The 25,827-nt window shown below is 40.3% G+C and overlaps 1 protein-coding gene across 1 annotated transcript in view; it reads left to right on the top strand.

Moving 5' to 3' along the window:
- VCAN (versican) overlaps positions 1-25,827 on the top strand; it is a 237,927-nt gene that overhangs the window by 128,477 nt on the left and 83,623 nt on the right. The window contains exon 8 of the mRNA XM_060235736.1: positions 24,809-24,922. Coding sequence (XP_060091719.1) covers positions 24,809-24,922 — 114 coding nt within the window. The remainder of the gene's footprint in view (positions 1-24,808; positions 24,923-25,827) is intronic.

Raw genomic sequence — 25,827 nt, 5'->3', positions numbered from 1 at the left:
TGGGAGTAGGCTGCTGTTATTTTTTAAAAGTAGGTACAATCAGGGTAAATTCTGTGGAATAACAACAGTGACTATATCAGAACTTGGCTTGATCACTTTCCAAATCAATGTTTGTATTACAGAATTTTAAGTCTAAATATATGGGTCCACTTTATTTAATAGCATAAAGATGTCTCTCTAAACCAAGTGAACAAAGACCTAGTATAAACTCAGTTTGAATTTTCATTTTGAGAAATGGTTTAGTTTGACAGAAATAATGCATCTATTGTATATTATGGTTTATCTTCCTTCAAAATGTAAACTGTAGGATGGAAAACTCATTCATATTATTTGTAAATGTACAATAAACTGTAGGTTTTTAGGAGCCAAAATAATTGACTAACAGTACAATCCTGTGCATAATTACTTCAGTCTAAACTCATTTAAATCAATAACCTGAGACTTCAGTAACTCTGCATGGGATTGGAAATAAGTGGAAATAACTTGCTGGTGTCCATTTTAATTTGATTCTGAGATCATAGAATGATGATTTTGTTGCCTCCCCCCCCCCCCACATTCCTTCCCAGACATCTATAGACACCAGGAAACAGCATCCTTGTGTCACTCACAGTCCATGAGATATATACACATTCTTTGCTGCTTTTTGCACTGTTGCCAAGGAAACCCTATGGCCCTACACACAGGGATTAAACATTTGAAGCTTACTTATGGCTCTTTGTGTATTCATGAGATAAATGAATGACTGTTTTATTCATAGGTACCATGTCATTCTTATTATTCACACCTCAAAATAGAAAATCCCTTTGCAAAGCTTCATGAGCCTACAGAAAAGGAACAGCACATCTTTTTAAATACCTTCCTTCCATAGGAAATAATGAAGGATAGGGGCACATTCTTTTGGGGCTCATAGAATTGGACCCCTGATCCAATCGTTTTGAAACTTGGGGGGTATTTTGGGGAGAGGCACTAGATGCTATACAGAAAATTTGATGCATCTACCTCAAAAAACAGCACCCCCAAAGCCCCTGATACCTCCAGATCAATTCCCCATTATACCCTATGAGAATCGATCTCCACATAGGGAATAATGAAGTGTCCAGCAGACATTTCCTTCCCTCCCCCCCCCCCATTTCTGGCAACTCTGAAATGAGGTATTGGCATCTCTACTCACGAGTTGCTGCCAACTTCTTCAAAGTAACACAGACACACCATCCTAAGAGGAAGCCTTTCCAATCGGAGATTGAAGCCTCTGGAGGTGGAAAGTCACATGGTGGCTTTGAGGGTGGGGCTTCCCCCTGCTGGCCAGCTGACTGGGGGCGGGAAGGAGCCTGGGAAAGTGGAAGATCCCCCGCTGGGACCTGGGGATTGACAAGCCTACAATCATGTTATTCTTATATCATGGGAGCCTAATTATTTGAACCATTCTTGATGTTGCTATGTAGAGTTGTTGATTAGGATTGAATTCAGAAAAGAGCATGTTAGTTGACTGGCACAGATCTAGTAAAATCAGAGCTGAGAGAATCGCCACTCTAGGTGACCTTCTGTTCAGGCTCAGTTTCAGGGGCAACTAGGGATGCCAGCCTTCAGGTGGGACCTGGGTATCCACCAGTATTACAGCTTATCGCCAGACAACAAAGATCAGTTCTCTTGGAGAAAATGTATTTTGTGGAGGCATTGTTCTCCACTAAGGCTCTGTCCCCCCCCCCCCCCCCCTAGGATCTATCCCTAGATTTCCAGCAGTTTCTCAACCCTAAACTGGTAACTCTGGTGACCAGGGGGACAATGTAGCCAGAGTCAACTGGCTAATTAACATTTACAGCATCCTTTTGTGGTTGCAGAATTAGATTTTATACAGGCAGACATTTTGGTTATCTAGATTGAATGTGCTCATGACAAATTGTTTAAATAGCCACTATGAGCTCAGGTTAAATTGTCTGGATTCTGGAGCAAGGTAAATGAGGAAGTGAATCAGGAGTCATAGAATCATAGAGTTGGAAGCAACCTCCAGGGTCATCTAGTCCAACCCCCTGCACAATTTAAAGTCGTTTAAAGTTAAAACAAAGCTTCTGAAATAAAACAAGTAAGGTTGTTCTTTCCTGCTTAGGCTTGCCAGCCTTGGGCTAGTTCTCATTGGCTGTTGCCACTGCTGTGGTCAGCAGGAGGAAATAAAAAAGAATTAAATCACCATCAGCAATGGTGTAATGTCACTTCTATTTTTTTACCATATAGTTTCCAGCAATTCCTAGAAGGAACTGATGTCACTTCCTGGTTTTCCTGGAAGTGATATCATACCATCACCGACAGTGTTCCCCATGCACCCAGTCTCCAGCTGCCTGGTAATTGTAGTTCTATTCAATGGTTTGTTTGTATAGGAGCTGTAATTACAGTAGTATATTTTAAAGTCTAACTTTTTGGTTCATTGCCACCTACGAATAGAAAAATGTATTTTCTGATTAATACATAGGAAAAAATATCATCAGTCACAAATTCGGAATCAGAATATAACAGTTATTCCTAATATCCAGACTATGAGACTAGTGATTGCAATGCACTGGGTGTCTGAATATTCTGTAATTGCTTATTGATCTTGGAGATCTCACAATTCGAGAACTATGACAAACACTCTCTCTATATGATTGTACTGAGGAGTTGTAATAGTGGCTTTTTTGGCATTGAGTGGTCTGAGTACCTCTTTAGAGATCCAACTGAATTAAAATTTTATCTTAACAAGGCCAATGGTTATACAGCCAGCAGTTCAAATCACAGTTGATTAGATGAACTATGCTTGGCCATAAGCCTAGCTCTTTATTTGGAATTTACTAGGTTATAGTGCTGTTAAACATAAAAGAATGTTGTACTTAGCCACAATAAGCTATTATTAGACACCAGCTGTCTTTGCTAAAATATGAGCCTAACAATTACAGGCATGGGGAGCTATCAGTGAGAAGATTCCCCCCCCCCTTCCCGGTGCTTAGCCTCTTTTGGTAAAAGCTTTTTTTAAAAAGAAATATAAAGCCATTTTTACATGAATTTCTCAGGCAGTGAAGTCTGGCTATATTCAGCAGTTATAAATAAAGCAAGGGTTGTTTCATACTAAAATGAGCTTGATTAATTCTTTCTTGGACTTGAATGCTCCCTTCTCCCTATCTTTGTAAATGAAAGAGGAAGAATTTCTTAATTTAAGATTAAAGATTTCTTCATTTAAGTCTTTGATTTAACTATAAGTTGTTGTGTCATCCAAATTTGTTACTTCAACACATTTGAATTTATTTTTTAGCCACCATCCTGGATTCTAAACCAAATGTGAGGTGTTGCTGCTGTTGGTCCAGGCCTTTGTGTGGTGCCAGCTTGTCCAGGCCGAGCTGTATAATAATGGCTGTTGTGACCTAGGCTTGCCAGGTCCCTCCTGCCAATTGGTGGGAAATGGAGGGAGGACTTTCCAGGAGAAAGAGGAAGGCCTGGGCCATGTTTCTGGTGTCACATAGGAAGTGACATCATCATGCCAACAACTTCTATTCAATGCTCTTGTATTTGGGCAAAAACTCTACAGTAAAATTGGCTTACCAGTAGAAAGGGGAAGGGCCAGGTCATGTTGCCTTATGTTGCAAAAGAAATGATGTCATCATGCCAGCAACTTCCAGGTGATGACCTGGTATTTGACCAAAAACTGTACAGTAAAACTGGCTTCTACCATAGAGTTTTTGCCCAAATACCAGGCAATTGTCTGGAAGTTGCTGGCATGCTGACATCACTTCCTTTGTGATACAGGGAAACATGGCCTGGCCTTTCTCTTTCTACTTTGTAGCTGGGAAATAGGACCTCCACACTATTTCCTTTTCTTTCTGGCACCGACATATGCTCTTTCCTTTCCCTGGATCTTTTCTCTTTCCCATTCATCCACCAATCAACCTTTTCCACATATTCAGCTATCTTTATTATTAATTAACTTCATTTATATACTATCTCCCCAGTGGAGACACAAAGCAGCTTACATCATTCTTCTGTCCTCTATTTTATCCTCACAACAACCCTCTGAGATAGGTTAGGCTGAAAATATATGCCTAACCCAAGGCCATCAAGTGAGCTTCCACAGCTAGGAGAGGATGCATACCTGGTTCTCCCAGATCTTAGTCTAAAACTCTAACATGTTCACCACACTGATAACAGAATCATAGAGTTGGAAGGTGCCTCCAGGGTCATCTAGTCCAACCCCCTGCACAATGCAGGAAACTCACAAATAACTGCCCCTATATTCACAGGATCCTCATTACTGTCAGATGGCCATCTAGCCTCTGTTTAAAAACCCCCAAGGAAGGAGACCCCACCACCACCCAAGAAAACCTGTTCCACTGAGGAACCGCTCTAACGGTCAGGAAGTTCTTCCTAATGTTGAACTGGAAACTCTTTTGATTTAATTTCACCCAATTGGTTCTGGTCCTACCTTCCGGGGTCACAGAAAACAACTCCACACCAGCCTCTATATGACAGCCCTTCAAGTACTTGAAGATGGTGATCATATCACCTCTCAGCTGCCTCCTCTCCAGGCTAAACATGCCCAGTTTGCCATCTTAGCCACCACATCACACTGCTGACTCATGTTCAGCATATGGTCCACTAAGACCCCAAGATCCTTTTTGCACATACTACTGCTTAGACAAGTCTCCCCTATCCTATAGCAATGCATTGAATTTTTCCTACCTAAATGCAGAACTTTACATTTATCTCTGTTAAAATTCATTTTATTGGATTTAGCCCCGTTTTCCAGTCTGTCAAGAGTATCCTGTTTCCTGTTTCTGTCTTCTACTGTATTTGCAACCCCTCCCAATTTAGTATCATCTGCAAATTTAATAAGCATTCTCTCTATTCCTTCATCCAAATCATTTATAAAGATGTTGAACAAAACAGGTCCCAGGACAGATCCTTGAGGCACTCTGCTTGTCACTCCTCTCCAAGAGGATGAAGAACCATTCACAAGCACTCTTTGGGTGCGATCTGTTAATCAATTACAGATCCACCTAATGGTAACAGGATCCAAACCACATTTACCAACTTGTCAACAAGGATGGTATGTGGAACTCAACCTTATCAAAAGCCTTACTGAAATCAAAATAAACTATGTCTACAGCATTCCTCTGATCCAGCAAGGTAGTCACTTTCTCAAAAAAAGAAATCAGGTTAGTCTGACATGACTTGTTCTTGAGAAGCCCATTTGCTCTTAATAAACAGCCATCCTTTCTAAATGTTCCAGGACTGACTGATGATTAGTTCTAAAACTTTTCCAGGTATAGATGTCAACTTGCCAGGTCAGTAGTTACCCGGATCCTCTGTTTTCCCCTTCTTGAAGATGGAAGGAGGGAAGGAAGGAGAGAGAGAGAGAGAGAGAAGCAAGGGCAATAGAAGCCCAGTAGAACAGAATCAAAATCCCAGATAATCTCTACAGTAGAAACTGAAGGTGGAGGAGCATTTTTGCAAGTCCAGCAGAAACAGTGTAATGTGCCTAGCAGAACTAGTGCCACTGTGACACTACAAACTCAACAGGACTAAGGTCAAACCAGGAAATCTCTGAAGGTGGGGGCATTTTTGCAAACCCAACAGAACCAGTGTAATGTGCAGGGCAGAACCAGTGCCACTGTGGCAGTTCAAACTTAACAGGATTAAGGTTAAACTAGGTAATCTCTGCAGTGGAAACTGAAGGTGGGGGGCATTTTGCAAGCTCAGCAGAACTAGTGGAATGTGCAGGGCAGAACCCGTGCCACTGTGGGAGTTCAAACTCAACAGAATTAAGGTTCTGTTGCTGCCAGGGAGCATGAGGGTCAAGAGGGAACAGGGCACCGGGCTGGGGATAAGGGGAATGCGCCCTCAGAAGGGACCTCTTCTGCGGTTGGTGAACGGGAATCCTTTCATGCCAAGGAACCATCACTGGGCGGGGAGAGAGGGAGGGTCTTGGTAGTTGGTGATTCAATCCTTAGACAGCTGGGTGGCAAAACCGCGTACTGACCATATGGTGACTTGCCTGCCTGGTGTGAAGGGAGCGGACATTACGCGTGTAGTAGATAGGCTGATAGACAGTGCTGGGGAGGAGCCGGTGGTCGTGGTGCATGTTGGCACCAACGATGTGGGGAAATGCAGTCGTGAGGTCCTGGAGGAAAAATTTAGGCTGCTAGACAGGAGATGTAAGGCCAGGACCTCCAAGGTAGCCTTCTCGGAAGTGCTATCTGTTCCATGTGCAGGGCTGAAGAGACAGGCACAAATTAGAAGTCTCAATGTGTGGATGAGACGATGGTGCAGGGAGGAAGGGTTTAAGTTTGTTAGGCACTGGGATGCTTTCTGGAACAAGTGGGAGCTGTACAAAAAAGATGGTCTCTACTTGACCCCAGATAATAATAATAATAATAATAATAATAATAATAATAATAATAATAATAATAATAATAATAATAATAATAATAATAATAATAATAATAAATTTTATTTGTATCCCGCCCTCCCCGCCGAAGCAGGCTCAGGGCGGCTGACAGGACATGGTCTACACCATGATTTGTATAAAACAATTTAAAATACAGTTAATAAATACTTTTAAAAACAGTTACATAAAAATTTAAAACTACAATAGATTAGGTGCTATTCCAATAGATATATTCCGGCGGCTAGATATCATTTTCAGGGTTACTTATAAGCTTGCAGAAAGAGGGTGGTTTTGCAAGCCCTGCAGAACTGATTAAAGTCCCGCAGGGCTCGCACTTCCTCCGGTAGTTGATTCCACCAGTGGGGGGCCATTATAGAGAAGGCCTGCTCCCTCGTTACTTTCAGTTTGGCCTCCTTTGGTCCAGGGATCCTTAAAAGATTTTGGGAGCTAGATCTTAGTGCTCTCTGGGGAACATGTGGAGAGAGGTGGTCCCTAAGGTAGGCAGGTCCTCGGCCATATAGGGCTTTATAGGTAATGACCAGCACCTTGTAGCGAACTCAGAATATAATTGGAAGATGGAACCAGGCTGCTGGCGCTTAAAATCAAAAAGGTGGCAGAGCAGTTTTTAAACTAAATCTTGGGGGAAAGCCGACAGGAGATGAAATGTCTCTGGTTCGGGAAGACTCATCTCAAAGAGATGAAGGGTCAGCTGATACTTTTCTACCAGGTAATGGAACAGAGTTGTCCACTGAGACGGTGACAAACAGAATGGACTGCCTGCCAGTGCCTCGAGGCGGCAAAAGGAAGGTGGCGGGCCTAGGTTGCCTAGGAAATTATTGCTATTTGTACGCAAATGCTAGAAGTCTTCGAAGTAAAGTTGGTGAGTTGGAATGTTTAGTGTTGAGAGAAAACATAGACATTGTGGGATTGCCCCCCAAGGTCGGAATGAAGAGTCAGACGCAATGCATTGGAATAAAATTTGGGCCACTTTATTAATTAACAGCATAAACAGCAAGGGGACCCCACCAGCGGCCTGGCCAGGGCTAGGGGTCACCGCAACCACTCCCCTGCCATTAATGGGTGAGAGACCCAGCCCCCCAGCCGGAGCTGAGCGACTCAGCTCCCTCCAGGCAGGCCCAGCTGGGAGGCCTGCACCAGAGGGCCCAAACCCAGACGCACGTCTCGATGGAAAGGCACCCTCTAGCCGAGCCTCCTGGACAGTCTGCAATCTCTAAACCCGGGTCTCCAAACCCCAAGGTTGATCATGCCAGACCCCAAATTCCCCAAAAGGGGGATGCTTCGCAGTCCTCCCCTAGCCGCATAGTGTCCTAAACCCCCAAAACCTGCCAACTAAAGTGACCACCTATTTAAAGGCACCTTCCCTAAGCCAATTCCACAATCCACTGCACTGCTATGCAGGTTAGGCAAAAAACACACCCCAGCAACAGCCAATCAGCCGAGGCATAAAAAATTCCTACCCGGCTCCTCAAATGAGGCAACCAGCGAAGCCTACATAACAGACAGGGCGGACGGGAGGGCCGATCATCGAAGGACTGCTGGGGGAAAGGTGGAGCTAGCCATTAAAGCGGCTAGCCCCACCCCCCACATTGCGTGCTCAAATGGGCGAGCTCTGACTCCTCCCTCCCAGGGAGGCAAACAGAGCCGACGCAGCCTAGCAGCTACACTGCAGGCTGCAGGCTCATGAATTTCAGAAACCTGGTGGAATGAGGAGAATCAGTGGGACACGGTGATTCCTGGGTATAAGTTATACCGGAAGGATAGGGAGGGAAGGGTTGGAGGTGGGGTGGCTCTGTATGTCAGAGAGGGGATACGGTCCAGTAAGACTGAGGTCAGAGAATTAGACTCCCTTATAGAAATGCTTTGGGTTGAAATAGAGGGCCCAAAAGGCAATTTAACTATGGGAGTTTGTTATTGCCCACCAAATCAAAAGACAGAGAACGACTATAATATGATGGAAGGCTTAAAGATGGTGGCTAGATGAAAAAACTGTGTAGTCATAGGTGATTTTAACTACCCGCAGATTGATTGGGTCAATATGTGTTCTGGTCGAGAGAAAGAGATTGAGTTTCTAGATGCTCTTAATGACTGTGCTATGGAAATGGGAAGTGAACACAAAGAAATCCCTGCAAAAAGGGGGGGGGGTGGCCTCTAGGAAGTGTCATGACTAGTTTAAAACTGATAACAGGGTTTTCAAGGCTGAATAATTCCCCCCAACCTCATTGCTTTGAAGTCTGTCTGGAAATGCATCCATTCACAAACCTTCATGAACTGCTTAAAAGTTTGTGCTGGTTGACCTTCCATGAACTTCAGCTTATGAACCATGAACCAGCCAAAATTCATCATGACCTTTAGTTTGTGAGACAGTTCATGCTCATCCCTATTAGTAAGGGTCTTTAAGCTGTACATATCAACCTCTTTTTCAGAAGCCTTTCCTTGAGCTTGCTATGAAACATTGTCTTTTAATATTACGTGTGTGGAGGTCCCAAATGTACAGTGCCCAGATTTGTCTTTGTGTGTAGTAACAAAAGCATACTTACTTATTTAAAACATTTTAGGGTCTCCAAAATGATAAACAATAAAAATATTAAAATATGCTTTGAATAACGAAAGCAATTAAAACAAAACATGTAAACACATGAATAGGAAGGAGAGAGTCAATGAGGGAATGACAAGCAAAACACAAAATATTCAACTGCTGGTGGAAGATAACTATAGGAGGACACAGACCCCCCAAGAAGTGGTTGAATAGTTTTGGTGTCATGACTGGGAAAGTCCTTTCTTAGGTTGCAACCTATCTAGTCACAGAAGGTAGGGACACCCAAATCAGAATTTCTGAAGATGATCGTGAAGACACAAGAAAAGGAGGTTCATAAAGAAATAGGCAGTCCTTAAGGTATTTTGGCCCAATCCATATAAGGGCTTTAGGGGTCAGTATCAGCACCTTGAATTGGGCCCAGAAATAAATTGGCAGTCTCTGTAGGTGGAACAAGACTGGATATGGTCCCTACATTAATCTCTATGCCTAATGCCATAGGAAATTTGCCAGAAATTAAATCTCTCAAAAATAAGGAGTGGAGCAGGGAGAGAGGTAATAGTAATACTGGAATACATCAAGAGCGTCTGGTGGTGTTTTGTATGCTGCCTATAGATATCATCTAGGAAAGGGGTCATCCTTCCAGGATCTGAATTCATTATACAAAGCTAAGTCAGCCTCTTTGCAGTCTTTCACAATTGGCTGCTCCATGACAAGGCTCTGGTTATTGATACCCATGGCACAACTTGTGCTCTTGTTCCTTGTATGGCCTGTTTTAAAGGCAGCCTTTCCACTAGGCCCAGGCATTCTTGTTGGAAAGGATGAGGAAGTGGACCGCACTAATGTTTTCAGTGCTGCTACTTCAGTTTGAAGAGCATCAGTTTCTCCTTGTGCTTCTTGCAGCTGTTTCTCTGCTGTGGCCTGCTATATGTTTGCTTCTCTCATCATTTTTATGCTTCCTCAAACAAACTAGCAGTAAGTTCTTCCAATTCCTGTTCAAGTTGGTTACACTTAAGAAGGTCTTTTGCATTCTTCATCTTTTAGTAGCCTGGAGATTAGTTGTAATTCTGGGAGATCTCCAGGCTTTACCTAGTGGCTGGCAATCCTAAATGGGGATTAGAACCTCGTTTCCCTTTATTTTACACTGTAACCTCTACATCACACTTCTTATTCAAATTGTTAGTGATGTCTACAAAAATTTGTGGACTTTGAAGATGGATTTTGGAGTTTAGCTTTAATGTACAGGCTGTAAATTTCAAGGAGGGTTCATTCTGGATCAAACTTATGCTCTTGTATAGATTGGTGAGTTTCAATGTACCTTTCAGTGTAACAAGGAAGTCTTGATTTATTCTATGAATACTACATCAGGCTCTTAGACACTGAATGCTTCCAATTATGAATGGAATAATCAAGATTACTCTTCTCTTTGTGTCCCACATTACACTATTTCAGTCTTCTTTGAGCCCCTGTTTCCTCTGAGTGTGTAGGGTGAGCACTCTGTCCAGCTGTGGCCTCAACCAGGCTTAGAGGGCTTTAAAACCTACACACTAGCAAATCACATGGCCTGCCACATCCAGAAAAACATAATTTAAGAACCTCAAACTGATGCTGAATTGGGAGCAATGGGATTCCCTCACTTATACACTTCTGTAGTATCTGACCCATACTTACAAAAACAATCTTTAATGAAAGTTAGAATGCCATTTTTGTCTCCTACATATGCTAATAATTTCACTGTGTATGTATGGGAATTCAGAACCAGAATTATGTTCCACTGTCTTTGTAATTTTTACTCTCTTTTATCTTTCACTTCAACAATCATCACAAGCTGCTGCTTCAAACAAAATTCTTCAGGAGAAGTTACACAGACTACAGTGGCACTACTTCAGAGTAAGCGGTTTGAAAATTTTAGCCATAGTCTTAAAAATTTTTTTGGACAGCTAAATATTAACTCAAGCTGTAGAAACCAGCGTTGCATTTTCAGTATGGAGTGAGTGTGGTATTAATTTAAACTTCCTTAGAACTGCAATGAAATATATATTAGGAATATTGTAACTGTTTTACTCAAGCCAAGTATGTAAATACATTTATAAGTGAAAGAGAAAACAAGAAAAACAGCAATGATGCTTCAATTGAGAATAGTAGAACATTTGCCCTCCTCACCATTTCAGTTTCATTTGTCTTGCAATCCAGGATTCTTTTTTTTGGAATTCAACTGGCAGTGGTGCTGTTGTACAAAAGTCACCTCTTTTCACCAGTGTATATTATTGTCCATAAATATTCTGTAGCTTAAGGAACCATTGATTTTTAACCTCCACTATTGAAAATAACCTTGCTTAAACATGTCGAAGTGAGTATTCAATATCTGCTACGTTTGGTGATTTGTTCAAATATATCTTTTAAGTCTGTGGCCTACCTGCAGTCAGTGTTCTACACACAAATGAAACTTGGACTTAAAAAGCTTATTCACAAATTTATGTCTATTTTTATTTCTTAGATATTTGCTCTTCTAATACATGGTTTCAATTATTTCAACTTAGCACAAATTTCACCTTTACTACCAAAAATACACAAGGCTCCTTGGTAATAGAATAAGACCATTTTTCATGATATGCTGAAGTTGAGAGGCCAGACTCCCAATATCTTCCTAGACATAGGTATATTATATCAGTATTTTCAGAAGGGGCAATTTGTGAAGGGTATTCCTGAGTTTCTTTCCTCCAAAAACTTTTACTCATATTGATGACACTACATACACATGTTGCCCAAGGAAAAGGCTACTACATAGCAATCCTAAAGTTTTGTTCATACATGTTGTCACTACAGTTCATAGCAATTAAGTGTGTAGCACATGATCATTTTTTTTTTAATTATACTGCTTATTCCATGGAAACTTTGTTTAATCCTGGTTTAGAATCATGATTGGTGAACAAGAAGTAAATTTTCATGTCAACATACCTAAATATCCAATATGCAGAATGCTGACTGCAGTGGGTCATAGACTGGGGTGAGCCGCTTCAAGGTTCTGATATTGACTTTTACAGCCATATACCTTGTGGGGCCAACGTACCTTGAGGACTACCAACTCCTATATTAATTTACCTGACCACATTGGTCATCTTTGGTGGCTCTAATTTGGATACTTTCACCATCTGAGGTTAGATGGAAGTGTGTGGGCTTTCCTGACCACTTCAGGAAGGCCATTTCACAAAGCAGGAGTCACTGCACATGAATGCGCAGTTGCTAATTTTACCCATTTGCACAGTGACACTTCCCGAGCAAAGCTGTCATAATGAGTCCTGCAGGCATTTTGGTCCAATAGGCTTTCCAGCCCCCAGATCAGGGCAGGGGATCCCCCAGTTTTGCAGGCTGCACCCCACCACCAGCCAGCTGGCAAGTGGGGAGAAGCCCCACCACAACAGTCATGGTGTGCCTTTAGATTTCAGCAGGTTTAAAAGAAACTTGCAAACTGTGTTTTGGAAAGTGTGTGTGCCTTTAAATCTCAGCAGAACACGAAAGCTGCAGGGGGCGGGCAAGCAGGCTGAGCTGCACAGCTCTTCCCGATGAGTGTGTATGAGAGGAAGAAAGCACAGTCCCTCTGTTTGTTTTACATTTGTTTCAAAAGTCATTTTATATAGTAAAATGGATAGTAAAGAGTTAACTAGAATCTGATCATGGAATGAAGAACACTCCATACCTTAGACCTTTGTCTTCCATACTTTTGTTTTCCTGTGTTAGTTTGAAGAAGTTGGTTGAAAAAACAGCAGATTGTTATATTCAGTAGCTCCCATAATAAAGCTATATATCATTGCCCCAATGAGATCACAAAAGTGTGGGCTTGCAAACCATTTATTTTGGCTGCCGTGTGAGTGAGTGTGTGTATGTGTTCACTTCCATTTAGTGGAAGTGCAGCTGCTGGGGAACCCTTTGAAGGAAAAAAGAAGAAGAGGAAATGAAGATTTCATGGTAACTGCACTGCTGTATTTTTTATTTATTTATTTTAGAGAATGGGAAAGTTTCCAGGCTCCTCCACTGAAGTTCCCAGTTATTTCCTGAGTTGGACCTCATAACCCTAGGGTCCAAGGCCATTAAGGACTTTATAGGTTATAACTACAAGCAGGAACTGAAACTAGTAATTGATTGGTAACCAACTGAGTGCAAGATTGTAGGATGTTACCATTTCCTTCTGGTGACATCCACTTTAAACAAGCATTCCTTATCATACTGAATGCTGTTGTTAATCCAAAATCAGGCACTTCTTATAAAAGGAGTGGAATTTGAAAAGTTTCTGGCAAGTGAAACCTATGTTTGCCATTGCTCTGTCTTCACTGAAATAAATATAACGGAAGCTTGACAATTAAACTCTGTGAACAAATCGAGAAGTCTGAATACTCAGAATGACAACTCAGCTTGCATCATTTTGACTTTCTTTAAAGCCAGTTGTAGAAAAGTTTTTCTTGGTTGCTATATTCCAGAAATATAGTTGACTAATGTATAGTCTTAAGAAAGATCAATCCACATTGTTTTTTTTTCTTTTCTTCTTTTTTTAAAAGCTTCCTTGCTGCCGGCAAAGAAAACACCTAGAAAACATTATTTAATTATGAGAGAGAAAAGGTTTGTTTTGTTTTTGATTTTCCATTGGGAGAAGGGAAGGTCCTACAGAAACCTTTACAATAGCATACTTTTAAACATTGGGAGCCACAGATACCAATACTTGGACAAGGATATATCTGCTAAGGAATGCTGTGTAAACCAATCTATTTGAAATGCTCTGTTTGTTTAAACCAAACAGTGTTGAGAAACAGAGCTTCACCCAGTATGTAACAAGTCTGCAAGGGAAAATAATAACATCTAATCATCTATGGACAGTTTGTTGCTTTACTTAGCTCTTTGTAGTGGTGACCACACTTCATAACAACTAGCACATAATAAGAGCTTAAGCACAAGGCTTCGGGGGTCTCACCAATATAACACCAAGCAATGGTCCCACAAAGACTTGTAGAGAATATCTCATTTTCCCCTTCCAGCCAGGCTGTTCCCAGCTGCATGTTTAAAAAAACAGAAGCTAAACCATTGAAGCATCATAATAACAAAAAATAAAGTGTAATCATTCAAAAGAGCACCTACTTGGTGTCACTTTGAAATGGGAACTTGTAATCTTATAAACTAAAGATTAACCAGTGTGGTGTAGTGGTTAAGTGTGCAGACTCTTATCTGGGAGAACCGGGTTTGATTCCCCACTTCTCCACTTGCATCTCCTAGCATGGCCTTGGGCCAGCCATAGCTCTGGCAGAGGTTGTCCTTGAAAGGGGAGCTGCTGTGACAGCCCTCTCCAGCCCCACCCACCTCACAGGGTGTCTGTTGTTGGGGAGGAAGGTAAAGGAGATTGTGAGCCGCTCTGAGACTCTTCGGAGTGGAGGGCGAGATATAAATCCAATATCTTCTTCTTCATATTCTTGTAATCTTATAAACCAAAGAGTCTGTAATCTTATAAACTAAAATAAAAAGAGATTTCACCCCTCCTCTAACCCTACTCTCTCAAAACTCGATCCCTCAAATCTCCAGGAATTTCCTAACCTGGAGTTGGTAACCCTATCTCCTTCTCTTTTTCTGCCCCTTTGACTTTAGCTTTCAGTCACTTTCCCCCTCCCTGCAGCCTCTACACAGGGAAAGTACATTCTTTCTCCACAGTGTGGGGGGGCAAAGGGAAGCATTTATCTGGCTGTTTCCCTCCTCCCTCCCTCTGAGGGAATGGTTTCTTTCACTCCTCTGTGAATCAGTGCAGCAGGCGTCTCAGCCAATGGGACAATAGGGAAAGCCAGTAACTGCCAGAACTAAGGTTGATTGCCTTTTACTGACAGAATCAGCTTTGTCACTGGGGCAGGAAAGAGGAGTGGACTCAACAAATGGCATGCAAGCAGTGTTCCCTCTAAGCTGAGTTCATGTGAGCTAGCTAACAGGTTTCTTTAGCCTCCATCTCACATATTTTTGTCTTAGCTCAGGAAAGATGGCCTCAGAGCAAACTAATTTATGCAGCAGCGAAATCACTCACTCACAACTTTAATGACAGTAGCTCACAAAGTAGAATTTCTGCTCCCAAGACTCTATGGCTTAGATGGAGTTTTGCATGCAAGTACTCTAGATTGATAGTCTGATGGGCCAAAGTTTGATGCACCACAGTCCCACCCAGTCCCAACCAATCAGGTTGCTCAGCTTTGCCAAGGCAAAGGGGCTTTAATATGTGTGTAGGTCTCTCTCTCTGTATTAAATGTGTCTGTCTGTCTATCTCTTCCTTCTACAAGAATGTGTGTTGCACAGTAATCTGAAGGCATTGTTGTTTTATGTTAAGTTCTTTTATTTGTGGCCCAGTCCTATAGAAGACAAAAGTTATGGAAGATAACTAAATAAATATACATATTTAGAGATGAGCACAAACCAGCTCACAAACTAAAGTTCATCATGAATTTTGGCCAGTTCTGGTTCAGAAAGCCATGTTTATGGAAGGGGGGCTGGCATGAACATACCACTAACTTTCATGCTGTTCATGAACTCTGGACTCATGGCCACGCAGAAGAGGTCAGGCTAGATGACAGTGTTATGGGACCAGCACTCCAGGGAATCAAAGTCAGCAGGCTCAGGGGATTTGGTGAGGTACTTCCTCATTATCACCTTTGCCAAACCCTCCTCCATTGCATGTCTGGCATCCCCATTGCTGCTGACATCCTGGTATATTACTGCCAACCAGTGGTGGGACTTCATCCTGGTTGGGCTCTTTGAGGCAGAGGTGCTGGGCTGTGACTCCTCTGTCTTCTCCTCCTCCACACCTTCCTCCACCCACTGTTCCCTTTGGCCATATCTATTGGCCTGAAGCCCCCACAGTTCTTTGCAGAGCTCACACTCCCATTGCATGACCTCTGCATTCAGGAGAGCAATGCTGCCTTTTTTCCAGGGGTGTCCTGGTTAGGGGAATAGAGAAAAGGGTCTGGTGGGAGTATCTCCATTTGTGTCTTGAGCGATGTTTCTTCTTTGAGTAGCATTTCTAGCTAGCTGTTTTTGTTTATAATTTAAATAATAATATATTACAGATATTGGATATATTTACCACATAGTATCCAGTTTCATAACCAGAAAAATAATGCTACTGTGATATTTTATGGTGGATTTCAAACAATATCCATGTTGTTTGAAGAAAAAAAATAGAATCTGAGAAACTGATAATCAGAGCCAAGTTACAACTGTAGCAGGAAGAAAGTGTACAATGAGGCATTATGATGCTGCAGGCTATACAAGTACCATTTTCCCCAAGGTAGCTGTTAGGCTGAGAAGAATAATTGTTTGATATTTTAGAAGGATATCTGGTTATAAGGTTACCCAAACCATGTCAGAGAATTGCAGATGTGCAAAATTGGAGGGGAGGGGTGTTTGTGTGTTCATTCAATGCTGTAAAATGTAGGGAGATAATGCAGTGACTTGATGTAAGTAGTTTGTTGTTTGATACAGTGCCATATACATTTGTGTATATCTTTGATTCAATGCCATATATATTTGTGTATGACTGAACAGATGCTTTTCATTAAATTTATTGCCTACTATAAGTGGTTTAGACTGAGGCAGTAATCAGTGGGTCTCCCAGGTGTGCATTATTGGAACAATAACTCACTGCTAGTCTTCCTGCTTTCTTTCAAATTGATGATTATACAAGTAAGAACTGGAGTTTACAAGTTCTAGCTTGGTTTGCAGAAATGCTATTTAAGTATAATACAGAGGATTGAAAGTTTTTTCTTACCTTTATTAAAAACTGCAACCTAATACGAAACATTCATTGCTTTGATTCACAGTAGTTTGTTAGGTGGTCATCCCAGTGATATTAGCAGAGGGAACTGAGTGTCACAATCAGTTTACTACCAAATCACAGGCAGCTCCATGATCTTTAACTTTTTTGTGAATTTGCCTTGAAGTTATGGTCTGTCTTGCGTAAAACTATTTCTGGGAAATCCTGAAATATATGGATATGCCTGAGTTGATCTCTGGGCAGAAGTTGACCTGTGCTCAAAATAGAGGGAGAGTACCCATTGAATGAGCTTTCTCTGTCATGTTACTAGCTGCTTACAATAAAATCTCCAGTGACAAATGTTTCTCTCCTGAACCATGTCAGTGGCATCACATTCAAGCACTCTTGCATTTAGTTGAATTAGATCTCTTGTATCAGTAAAGTCTTAGGTAGTATATGTTGTATTGAAGGTCTAAAGTGTAAAGATAGACTGTACAAAGAGCGAATCATAACTGTACTATAAGTATCACAAAGTTTAATTATATATTGTATATATTCCTTATTTCACAGCAATTCCTAAGGAAGATTAATTTATGACTTATGTATGCAAGTGTGTGTTGATATGATTAATCATTTGTGATAATATTTTCTGTGGTATCTCCAATGAGGGAGTATTTCTCTGGTTTAAAACCATGGTTTCATTTTGTTTGATGGTGTTGCAAAACTGAAGAATGATTGTGTTGAAAATAGGTAGGTAGTGAAATAGTCTAGTGAAATAGTCTTCAAATGGAAGGACAGGGAATACTTGATATATTTCTTCTTTCAGTAAGAGTTGATACTACCCATGTCAAACAAGTTGCTAAAATATTTATGAAAAGCTCTCTTGTTTTGCAGATCAATTGCACAGACTTTGGGATTTATTTGGTTACCAAATTCATCCACATGAAATAGATGAACCTCCCACAGATATTGAACCAACTCATGATGAACCGTGCACAGCAACCCCTGATGAAGAATCTTCAGAAATCTTAATTCTGGACCCTTTCTTCGCAGAAATGTACAATCTTGAAGATGATGATGAAGAAGACTGTGAAAATACTACTGATGTCACAATTCCCCCTGCATTGCAGTTTATCAATGGAAAGCAACAGGTGACCACTGCACCTAAAGATACAAAAGCTGAAGAAGCACGGAGTGATCAAATTGAAAGTTTATCTCATTTGAAAAATGTAACATTTTTGCAAATCAATGAAACAAGCCTAGTGTCTGAGAATGAGGCTCCTAGCACAATACTTCAAAATGAATCCTCTGAAATAATGGAAGCTACAACTACACCAAAGCCAATGGCCGAGTCTGCCATTATAGAACTGGTCTTTAGTGGGGAATCAGAAGTTTCTACTACAGATAAAACACTTCAGATAATGTCAGTACAAGACCAGTCTTTATTAGAAGTTCAAGAGAGAATAACACAACCTGTAAAAGACATTCATAAGACCTTACATAAACATCCTATCCTCAGTGCCGAATTCTCAGGTGATTTTACTACCAAACCCATATTAAACAGTGATATCTCTTCACATACTGTGAAAACAACATTGAAAGAGTCAAAAAAGGTTTCTACTACAACTTCAGCTGCAAGTGAGTTCTTTACTACCACCTCTGTAACCATAAACATGGAAGAGGCTACATCAAAGAAAGTTTCTGTTCTACAAAATGATTATAAATCATCAGCTAGACCTGAGATACTTTCCGTAATAAAACAGTCTTTTGAAACAACCAGAAGTCCTAGTTCATTGAGCATTCCAGAAGGCTCTGGAGATATGAAAGAAGAGAATTCTAAATATGCAACCATGGCAATAAAAACAGCAGGAACAGAAAAGATTACTGTTTGGGAAACTTCTTCAGATTTTGGTACAGCTGTTCCTACTAAAAGTAGCCCTGGCATCTCACACCAACCTGCATCTTTATACAAGGAAGCTTCCTCTGCAGTTAAGGTTGGGTCTGTGGAATCTGTTACTACTCAATCTATTGCAGAACTAATTTTAGAGAAAAAGGTTCTGAGCTTTATTAAAACTGCAACCACATTGGAAGGAGATGAGGACAAATCTGAGAGCACCATTTCTCCACCTAAGGGGTATTCAGTAACTGTTCAGACAGCCGAGTTGCTATTTGGTAATCAATCTGTGAACTTTAGTGATAAGGCCAGATCTGAAAACCAAGAATCTAGGACTCTCAGCAAATCCGTATCAGTGACAGATATTCCATCACTTAAAACCAAAGATATCACTGAGAAGAAAATGCCTCTAGAAGAAATATCTGGGAACGGATTCACTGATGTTTGGAGGAAACCTGACATAAACACGCTTTTTAAAGGATCCACAAGCAAAGTGGTAAGTACTGATTCCTCATTTATTGATCCAGGTTCAGGAGAAGTGGATGTCATGATTCAGCCTACTTTGACTTCATTCCCATTGTCTGAACCTGAACATATTGATATACAAATAAAGGAGAAAGACATTCTTATCACAGATTCCTCACCCGTGGAACATGAAATAACTTTTGACTCCACAATGCCAGTATTAAGTACTGAATCACATAGCTGGGCCATGGAAACTATAACAAAAGGTCAAGTATTAGAGAATATAACAGACGATGAAGGACTACTAATAGATATGATGAATACCATGACATTGTTGTCATTTAATGAAAAGACAATTCTTGAGTCAGATGAAGAAGTGACAACATATCCTACAGCAACACAACAGAAAACTGACTTATCTGGAACATCAGGTGCAATATCATCTGTGTTGCCTACAATTAATATTACCTCTAACAACATCATGATCCATGATGTTGAAAATATAAAGCCAGTAATTGAACCTACTGAACATGAAAGCACTATAATAATTTCTCCAAGTCCTCCTGCTGTACTGGAGGGTAACATTGTGCTAGTAGAAGGCGGCTCTGAAGATACAAAAAATGAAACTGTAGAATCTGACCAACCAGAAAGCACAAGACACTTTTCTCCAACTTCCCTCATGGATATAGGCTCAGGTGATGAATCCAGAGATGATGGAAACAGTGTGAAACTAGTGCCTCATGGTCCTGTAGAAAGATTAGTTAATATTCAATTTCCATTGATGGAACAGGGTTCTGGAGACATAGACTCTTTTACAGATACTTCTATAAAAACAACAGTTTTATCCCAATTACTGGCAGAAAGACTTGGAGCTCAAACAACAAAAAATGTAGGAAAAGACAATTACGTGATTTCTAGGTATAATTTGTTTACAGATGTACCTACAAAATTTGGCATATATAGTCACTCTGACATCACCACAACCAATATAGGAATTGTAGAGAAAGTTTCTAATGTACAAAAAATAGAAGAGGAAGTACCTGTTGAATTGGAAACAAAAGACTTTGCTGTAAGACCTACATTCAAAACAAATTCTGGTGAAGAAAGTATTTCTGAAACATCAGGAAAAATAGCACTTACCTCTGGGGTGGTAACAGATGAGTCTTACATAAAAAGTACAGAATCTACAACTGGTCAGCTTGGAATTTCAAGTGCTTCCACATTTGTTTCGGACTCAGAAGACAGAAACTCTGATGTCAGTTCTGGTACTGATTCTGTGCAAACAAAGCTCTCTTCACTTGATAAAACCCTCAGAATTGAGTCTAAAATATTTCAGAACAAAGCAGTAAGCAGTTCACCAACTTTTGGAGAGAAAGAACAGTCATTGGTTCAAAATGCTTATCCTACTGAAGCACACTCTCTGAAGCACATTCCCTCAGCACTCACAACATATAAGTCAGTGACCACCACAGTTATTGATAATATTCCACTGTTTTCAGAAGGCTCTGGAGATGAATTATTTGCTGTTCCATCCACCACAGTGCCTGCAAGTTCTGCTATATTACATGGAATCTCAAATAGATTAGATTATGATATTCTTCACTCTAAAGCTTCCAAAATAAACTTTTCAGATGAGGCAATAAAGGGATTTCATAGTCCCACCAGTGAATCAAGTGATGGTACCAGTGATGGTAAAATCAAAATCTTTCATACCACTGCAAAAACATTGCCTACAACAAGAGATAGGCTTGTCCTTGTTGCTTCTACCCTAGAAGCTAGCTTGATTGACAATGAAGCATCTATAGTAAAGCTGCCTTTTTCTGAAAAGTCTCTAAACCAAGAAAATTATTATCGGAAGGAAGAAAGTATAACATCAATCCCAAAGTCTAGGGATAGAATTTCTCAAAGCACACCAGAACCAAAAATGTTGAGCCCAACCATTCTTGAAAGTTCTGGAGAAGGATCTGGCTGGCTGGACACCATGGAAAAACATTCTGATTTGCTCACCCCATTGCCAAAAAGCGATACAATACTTCCATCTCATACTCATACTGAAAATTATTCAGAGATTTTGAACTCAAACATAGCAATAGAAGAATCACATAGGTTATCATCATTTGAAGAAAAACAAGTGCTACCAACTTCAGCTAGTGATCTCTCAGAGACAGCTGCTGCTGAAAGTTCTACAAATATCATTAGAGACTATGAGGAACTTATACCAATTATTGATGAGAAAAGGAACTACTCAGGAAATTTGTCTGAGTTTAATAATGTTACACTTGTTGGACCACCTCATGGCATAACAGATGAAACAATTATAGATGCTGACCTCTTAAAATCAACGCATGAAGACAAAAGTGCTCAAACAACAGTGCTCACTGAAATACACTTAGCTTATGATGATAGTACTGCCACAACTATTGAAATGGAGATTCAGAGCACACCACCAGACTTTGCTTTTACTGATGATGAATTAGGGAGCTTTGGAGATAGTCAAGGGACACCTGAAACCAGAAAGTTCATATTCAATAAACCAGTAATATTTAAACACACACCAATGCTAGATGATATGGGTTCAGGAGATGTCACACCTTTTGCAACGGAAAGTCCTGTCACAGATGAATTACCTAAAATAGTTACTTTACTTCCAGGCATAACATTTCTTGCCAGCTCTACCATATCTCCTCCAACTAGCCCCATAACTGGTGAAAAGGAAAAAGTATCACAGTTTGAAACTAAAGATTTTGCATCTAAAATGTCAATAGAAGACAATTCTGAATTACAGACATTGTCAGACAACCAAGCAATAGCTGATGAAAGTGAAATTTCATCTACTTCTGGCCTGTCAGAAAAGGGACAAATAGAACTGGATGAAAAGAAAGACATCATACCTTTCTCTGTACCACCATATTTACTTATTAAGACAGGACAATCTTTGACAACAAACCCTGAAGAAGAAAGCATTGTTTCTGTACAGGTAGTTTCCCAAAGAACCATGGAGAATGAAGAAATAAATAATGATGAAATAAAAACTGCAACCACAGAATCCATCAGAACAGATCCAGAAAAATTCCTTCCTGTAACTCAAACACCAAAATCTCCTGTAACTGTACATTTGCTAAATGGAGCTTACAAGTACCCTGAGGAAATCATGTTAAGTACTGTATCATCAGTAGATTCTGAAAAACATGATTTATCATTGATACAATCCTTCAGAGAAGCTAGTGCTGATATTACAGCAACTTATAAACCTGCCTCTAAAGAATCATCAGATAATATCGAGCTTCTGTTAACACTTTCTCCCAAACTGGATTCAGAAGGCATGATTGCTGAAAGTACAGCTGTTTCTAGTAGACAGGCAACACAAATTACAGGACAGGCAGGAAGTTCTTCATCAGAACTGATTACTAGGGAAGAAAAAAAAGAAGCTAAACCAACAGCCTTTACACAATTGAATGCCAGAGTGTTAATAGACAATCCAGAAGAAGGAACTTCTGAAAGTCTGAAGGAGTTAAATCAATTAGATGAAAACAGTGCTGAAGGAGGCTTGCCATGGTTACATACAACATCTTCTTCTGTACCATCTGAAAGTAAAACAGGTGGTGTGTTTGATGCAGATGAGGAAGCCAGTGCATGGCCAATTTTATCTCCACTCTCTGTGGATACAGCTTCAGAGAAACAGACTGATTTGGAGATGCAGAAGGAGCCAACATCAATTTCTTCTTACACTACAACCAAAAGTCCACTCACTGAAAGCATCCCTGAATATAACAAGCAGACAAGAAATACTGAGGATGTAAACACCAATGAACTTGTAACACCACCATTTCTACTTCTGGATGTTACTAATGGATCAGATTTCCTGATTGGCACAGGTGGGGGTTCAGTTGAAGGCACAGCAGTTCACATACCAGGTAAGAGTTTAATTGTTATATGGTGTATATAACAATTAAAGTGTATGTGTAAAATTCTCTGTATTCCTGTGAAAAGACATGTCATATAGGAAATGGAAAACTAGACAGATAATCTTAGGTTCAGTTCACACAATACCCTTTTCTCTGTGCAAGCAGCTTCAGTGTTCTCTGAGCACACACAAAGAGAGAAATGTAATATGTGAAGCATGGTTTATATGCGTGGCTCTTTATCCAGCCACTTTAATCACACAAATTGCAGCCTGTTGTAGCATGCTTCACCTTTTATATATGTTCATTTGAATGTATGATCAGAAACTGTTAGTAATTCTAGCAAAAAGAAAAGATGTAGTGTGAACTGGCCATGAAGTTTCTAGGGTAACAAAATGATAAGGGTGTTGTTATTAGTGGAATATGTTAAAGTTGTTGGAGTTTAATATTTTTTATTGGTATAGAACTGTCACTTGATGCAGATGCTAGTGTGTTGCATGACTAGTACCATACATGGTAATATTGATAGGATTCACATTTACATCCAGTTCTTGCCCCCAAAATCTATTCACAGTGGACAACAAACAGGGATACTGATGTGATCCCTGATCTTCACTGTAGCCTATATGCTTTGGGACACAGTGTGCGCTTGTGCATGTGAAGCCCGCAATATGACAGCAATCAGGTAGATGGCTTTCTAGAAGTTCAAGTGGGAATGGTTACTTTTCATGATATGATTGTGCTTGAAATGTTAATTGGGTGGGGGATTGTTCTAAAGATGTTTAAATATATATAATTGTAAAAATGGGTGCAGATATTCCCAAATCCTGTTTAATATCTTTTTTCAGCTGAAATTTCTTAAACTAAATCTCTCACCATTTTCTAGTGCAGGCTTTTAAAAGAAGCCTTTCCTGTAAATGGCAATCAATACATTTCAAGCATAATCTTTGGTCTTTGTAAATATTTACTCAAGAGGCCATTTTGATAATAATACATTCCTTTCTGTCAGGGTAGATTCATATGATCACTTATCACAGGGGTGGCCAATGGTAGCTCTCCAGATATCATGTTTGTTATCACATGCAAGCATCTTTCCCCATTGATGGATGTTGCTTTCTGCTAATTAAAAAGTTTTATGTGTGATAATGACATGTCATGGAAGTTCTATATAATTGTAACTGTCCCTTATAAAGCATGGTTCTATGATCTCATGTGGATGTTTAAACATGTATTCTGGCTTGGTTTCATACAGTTCATTCAGGATATTTTAAAGGAATAGAACTGGCATGTGTTTTGGAAGAAGTAATAGTGTATAATAAGATTTTGTGGGCCAATATGATGTACAGAAAGTGGACATACAAGAAGCATAGTATAAGAATGCATGTTCTGTGTACCCAGTCATTCCACATAAACTAACCCTGTTCAGATAAATGCATATTTCATTCACCGTGCACATATGTTTTAACTGTTTTTGGCTATAATTAATTGTCATGTCATGCCAACTAAATCCTCAGTAGAGTATTACAGTTGCCAAAAATAATAAAAATGTAATTTGAAGAAAATGAAATATTGCTGAAAGTAAGTTGTTTTTACCCATGAGTAAAGTTGTAGTGCCAAAATGGAAAACTGATGGCTGATTTAATAGCACTACTGAATATTAGGGTGAATTGGGTTTTTTTGTTCCTTTTCTTTAATGTGTAATTGTAGCAAATTTAATAGAATCTAAAAGTGGGAAACATCTTTCTGTTTAAAGCAATTTAGCACACAATGAGCACTTTTAGAGAATACAGAGGTTTTCAATAAATTCATTTTACAGGCCAAGATCCATGCAAAAGTAATCCCTGTCTACACGGAGGCACATGCTATCCTCGGGACTCTTTCTACATTTGCACATGTATGCCAGGCTACAGTGGTGAACGATGTGAAATAGGTAAGAAATTATAGCATTTTGGTAATTGATTTTCTATTTTACATCTTCATTCTGTTCTGGAAGTCTGCTGGTTTTAATATGGTAAAGCTGTTTCTTTAAATACTTTTCTTGTGCTGGATTAAGATTGCCAAATCCAATTCAAGAAATATCTGGGGACTTTGGGGGTGGAGCCAGGAACAAGTGTGTGACAAGCATAATTGAACTCCAAGGGAGTTCTGGCCATCACATTTAAAGGGACAGCACACCTTTTTAAATGTCTTCCTTCCATAGGAAATAATGGATAGGGGCACCTTCTTTTGGGGCTCATAGAATTGGACCCCCTGGTCCAATTGTCCAATCGTTTTGAAACTTTGGGGAGAGGCACTAGATACTATACTGAAAATTTGGTGCCCCTACCTCAAAAAACAGCTCCCCCAGAGCCCCTGAAACCGGATCAATTCCCCATTATACCCTATGAGAATCAATCTCCACATAGGGTATAATGAAGTGCTCAGCAGATGTCCGCTCCCCCCCCCTGTTTTCTGGTGACTCTGAAGTGAGGGATTGGCCTCTCTACTCACAGGTTGCAGCCAACTTCTTCCAAGTAACACAGACACCCCATCCCAAGAGGAAGCCTTTCCAATCGGAGACTGGAGCCTCTGGAGGGGGAAAGTCACATGGTGGCTTTGGGTGCGGGGCTTCCCCCTGCCAGTCAGCTGACTAGGGGTGGGAAGGAGCCTGGGAAAGCAGGACCTGGGGACCTGGGGATTGGAAAGCCTATGCTGGATTGGTTTCGTTAGCATGGTCTCCATGATATTTGCCTTCAAGTATCATTGAGTTGAAAGCTGTGGAGGACAAAAGTATGTTATTGTTTCTTCTTTACTGAGATTTTGATTCCACAGGCAAATAGAAAGAGGATTTTCCTA

Source organism: Heteronotia binoei, chromosome 4 (assembly GCF_032191835.1).
Source record: "Heteronotia binoei isolate CCM8104 ecotype False Entrance Well chromosome 4, APGP_CSIRO_Hbin_v1, whole genome shotgun sequence".
NCBI classification, from domain to species: Eukaryota; Metazoa; Chordata; class Lepidosauria; order Squamata; family Gekkonidae; genus Heteronotia; species Heteronotia binoei.
The sequence above is the reverse complement of the archived record's forward strand: the minus strand, read 5'-3'. Positions and strand labels throughout refer to the sequence as shown.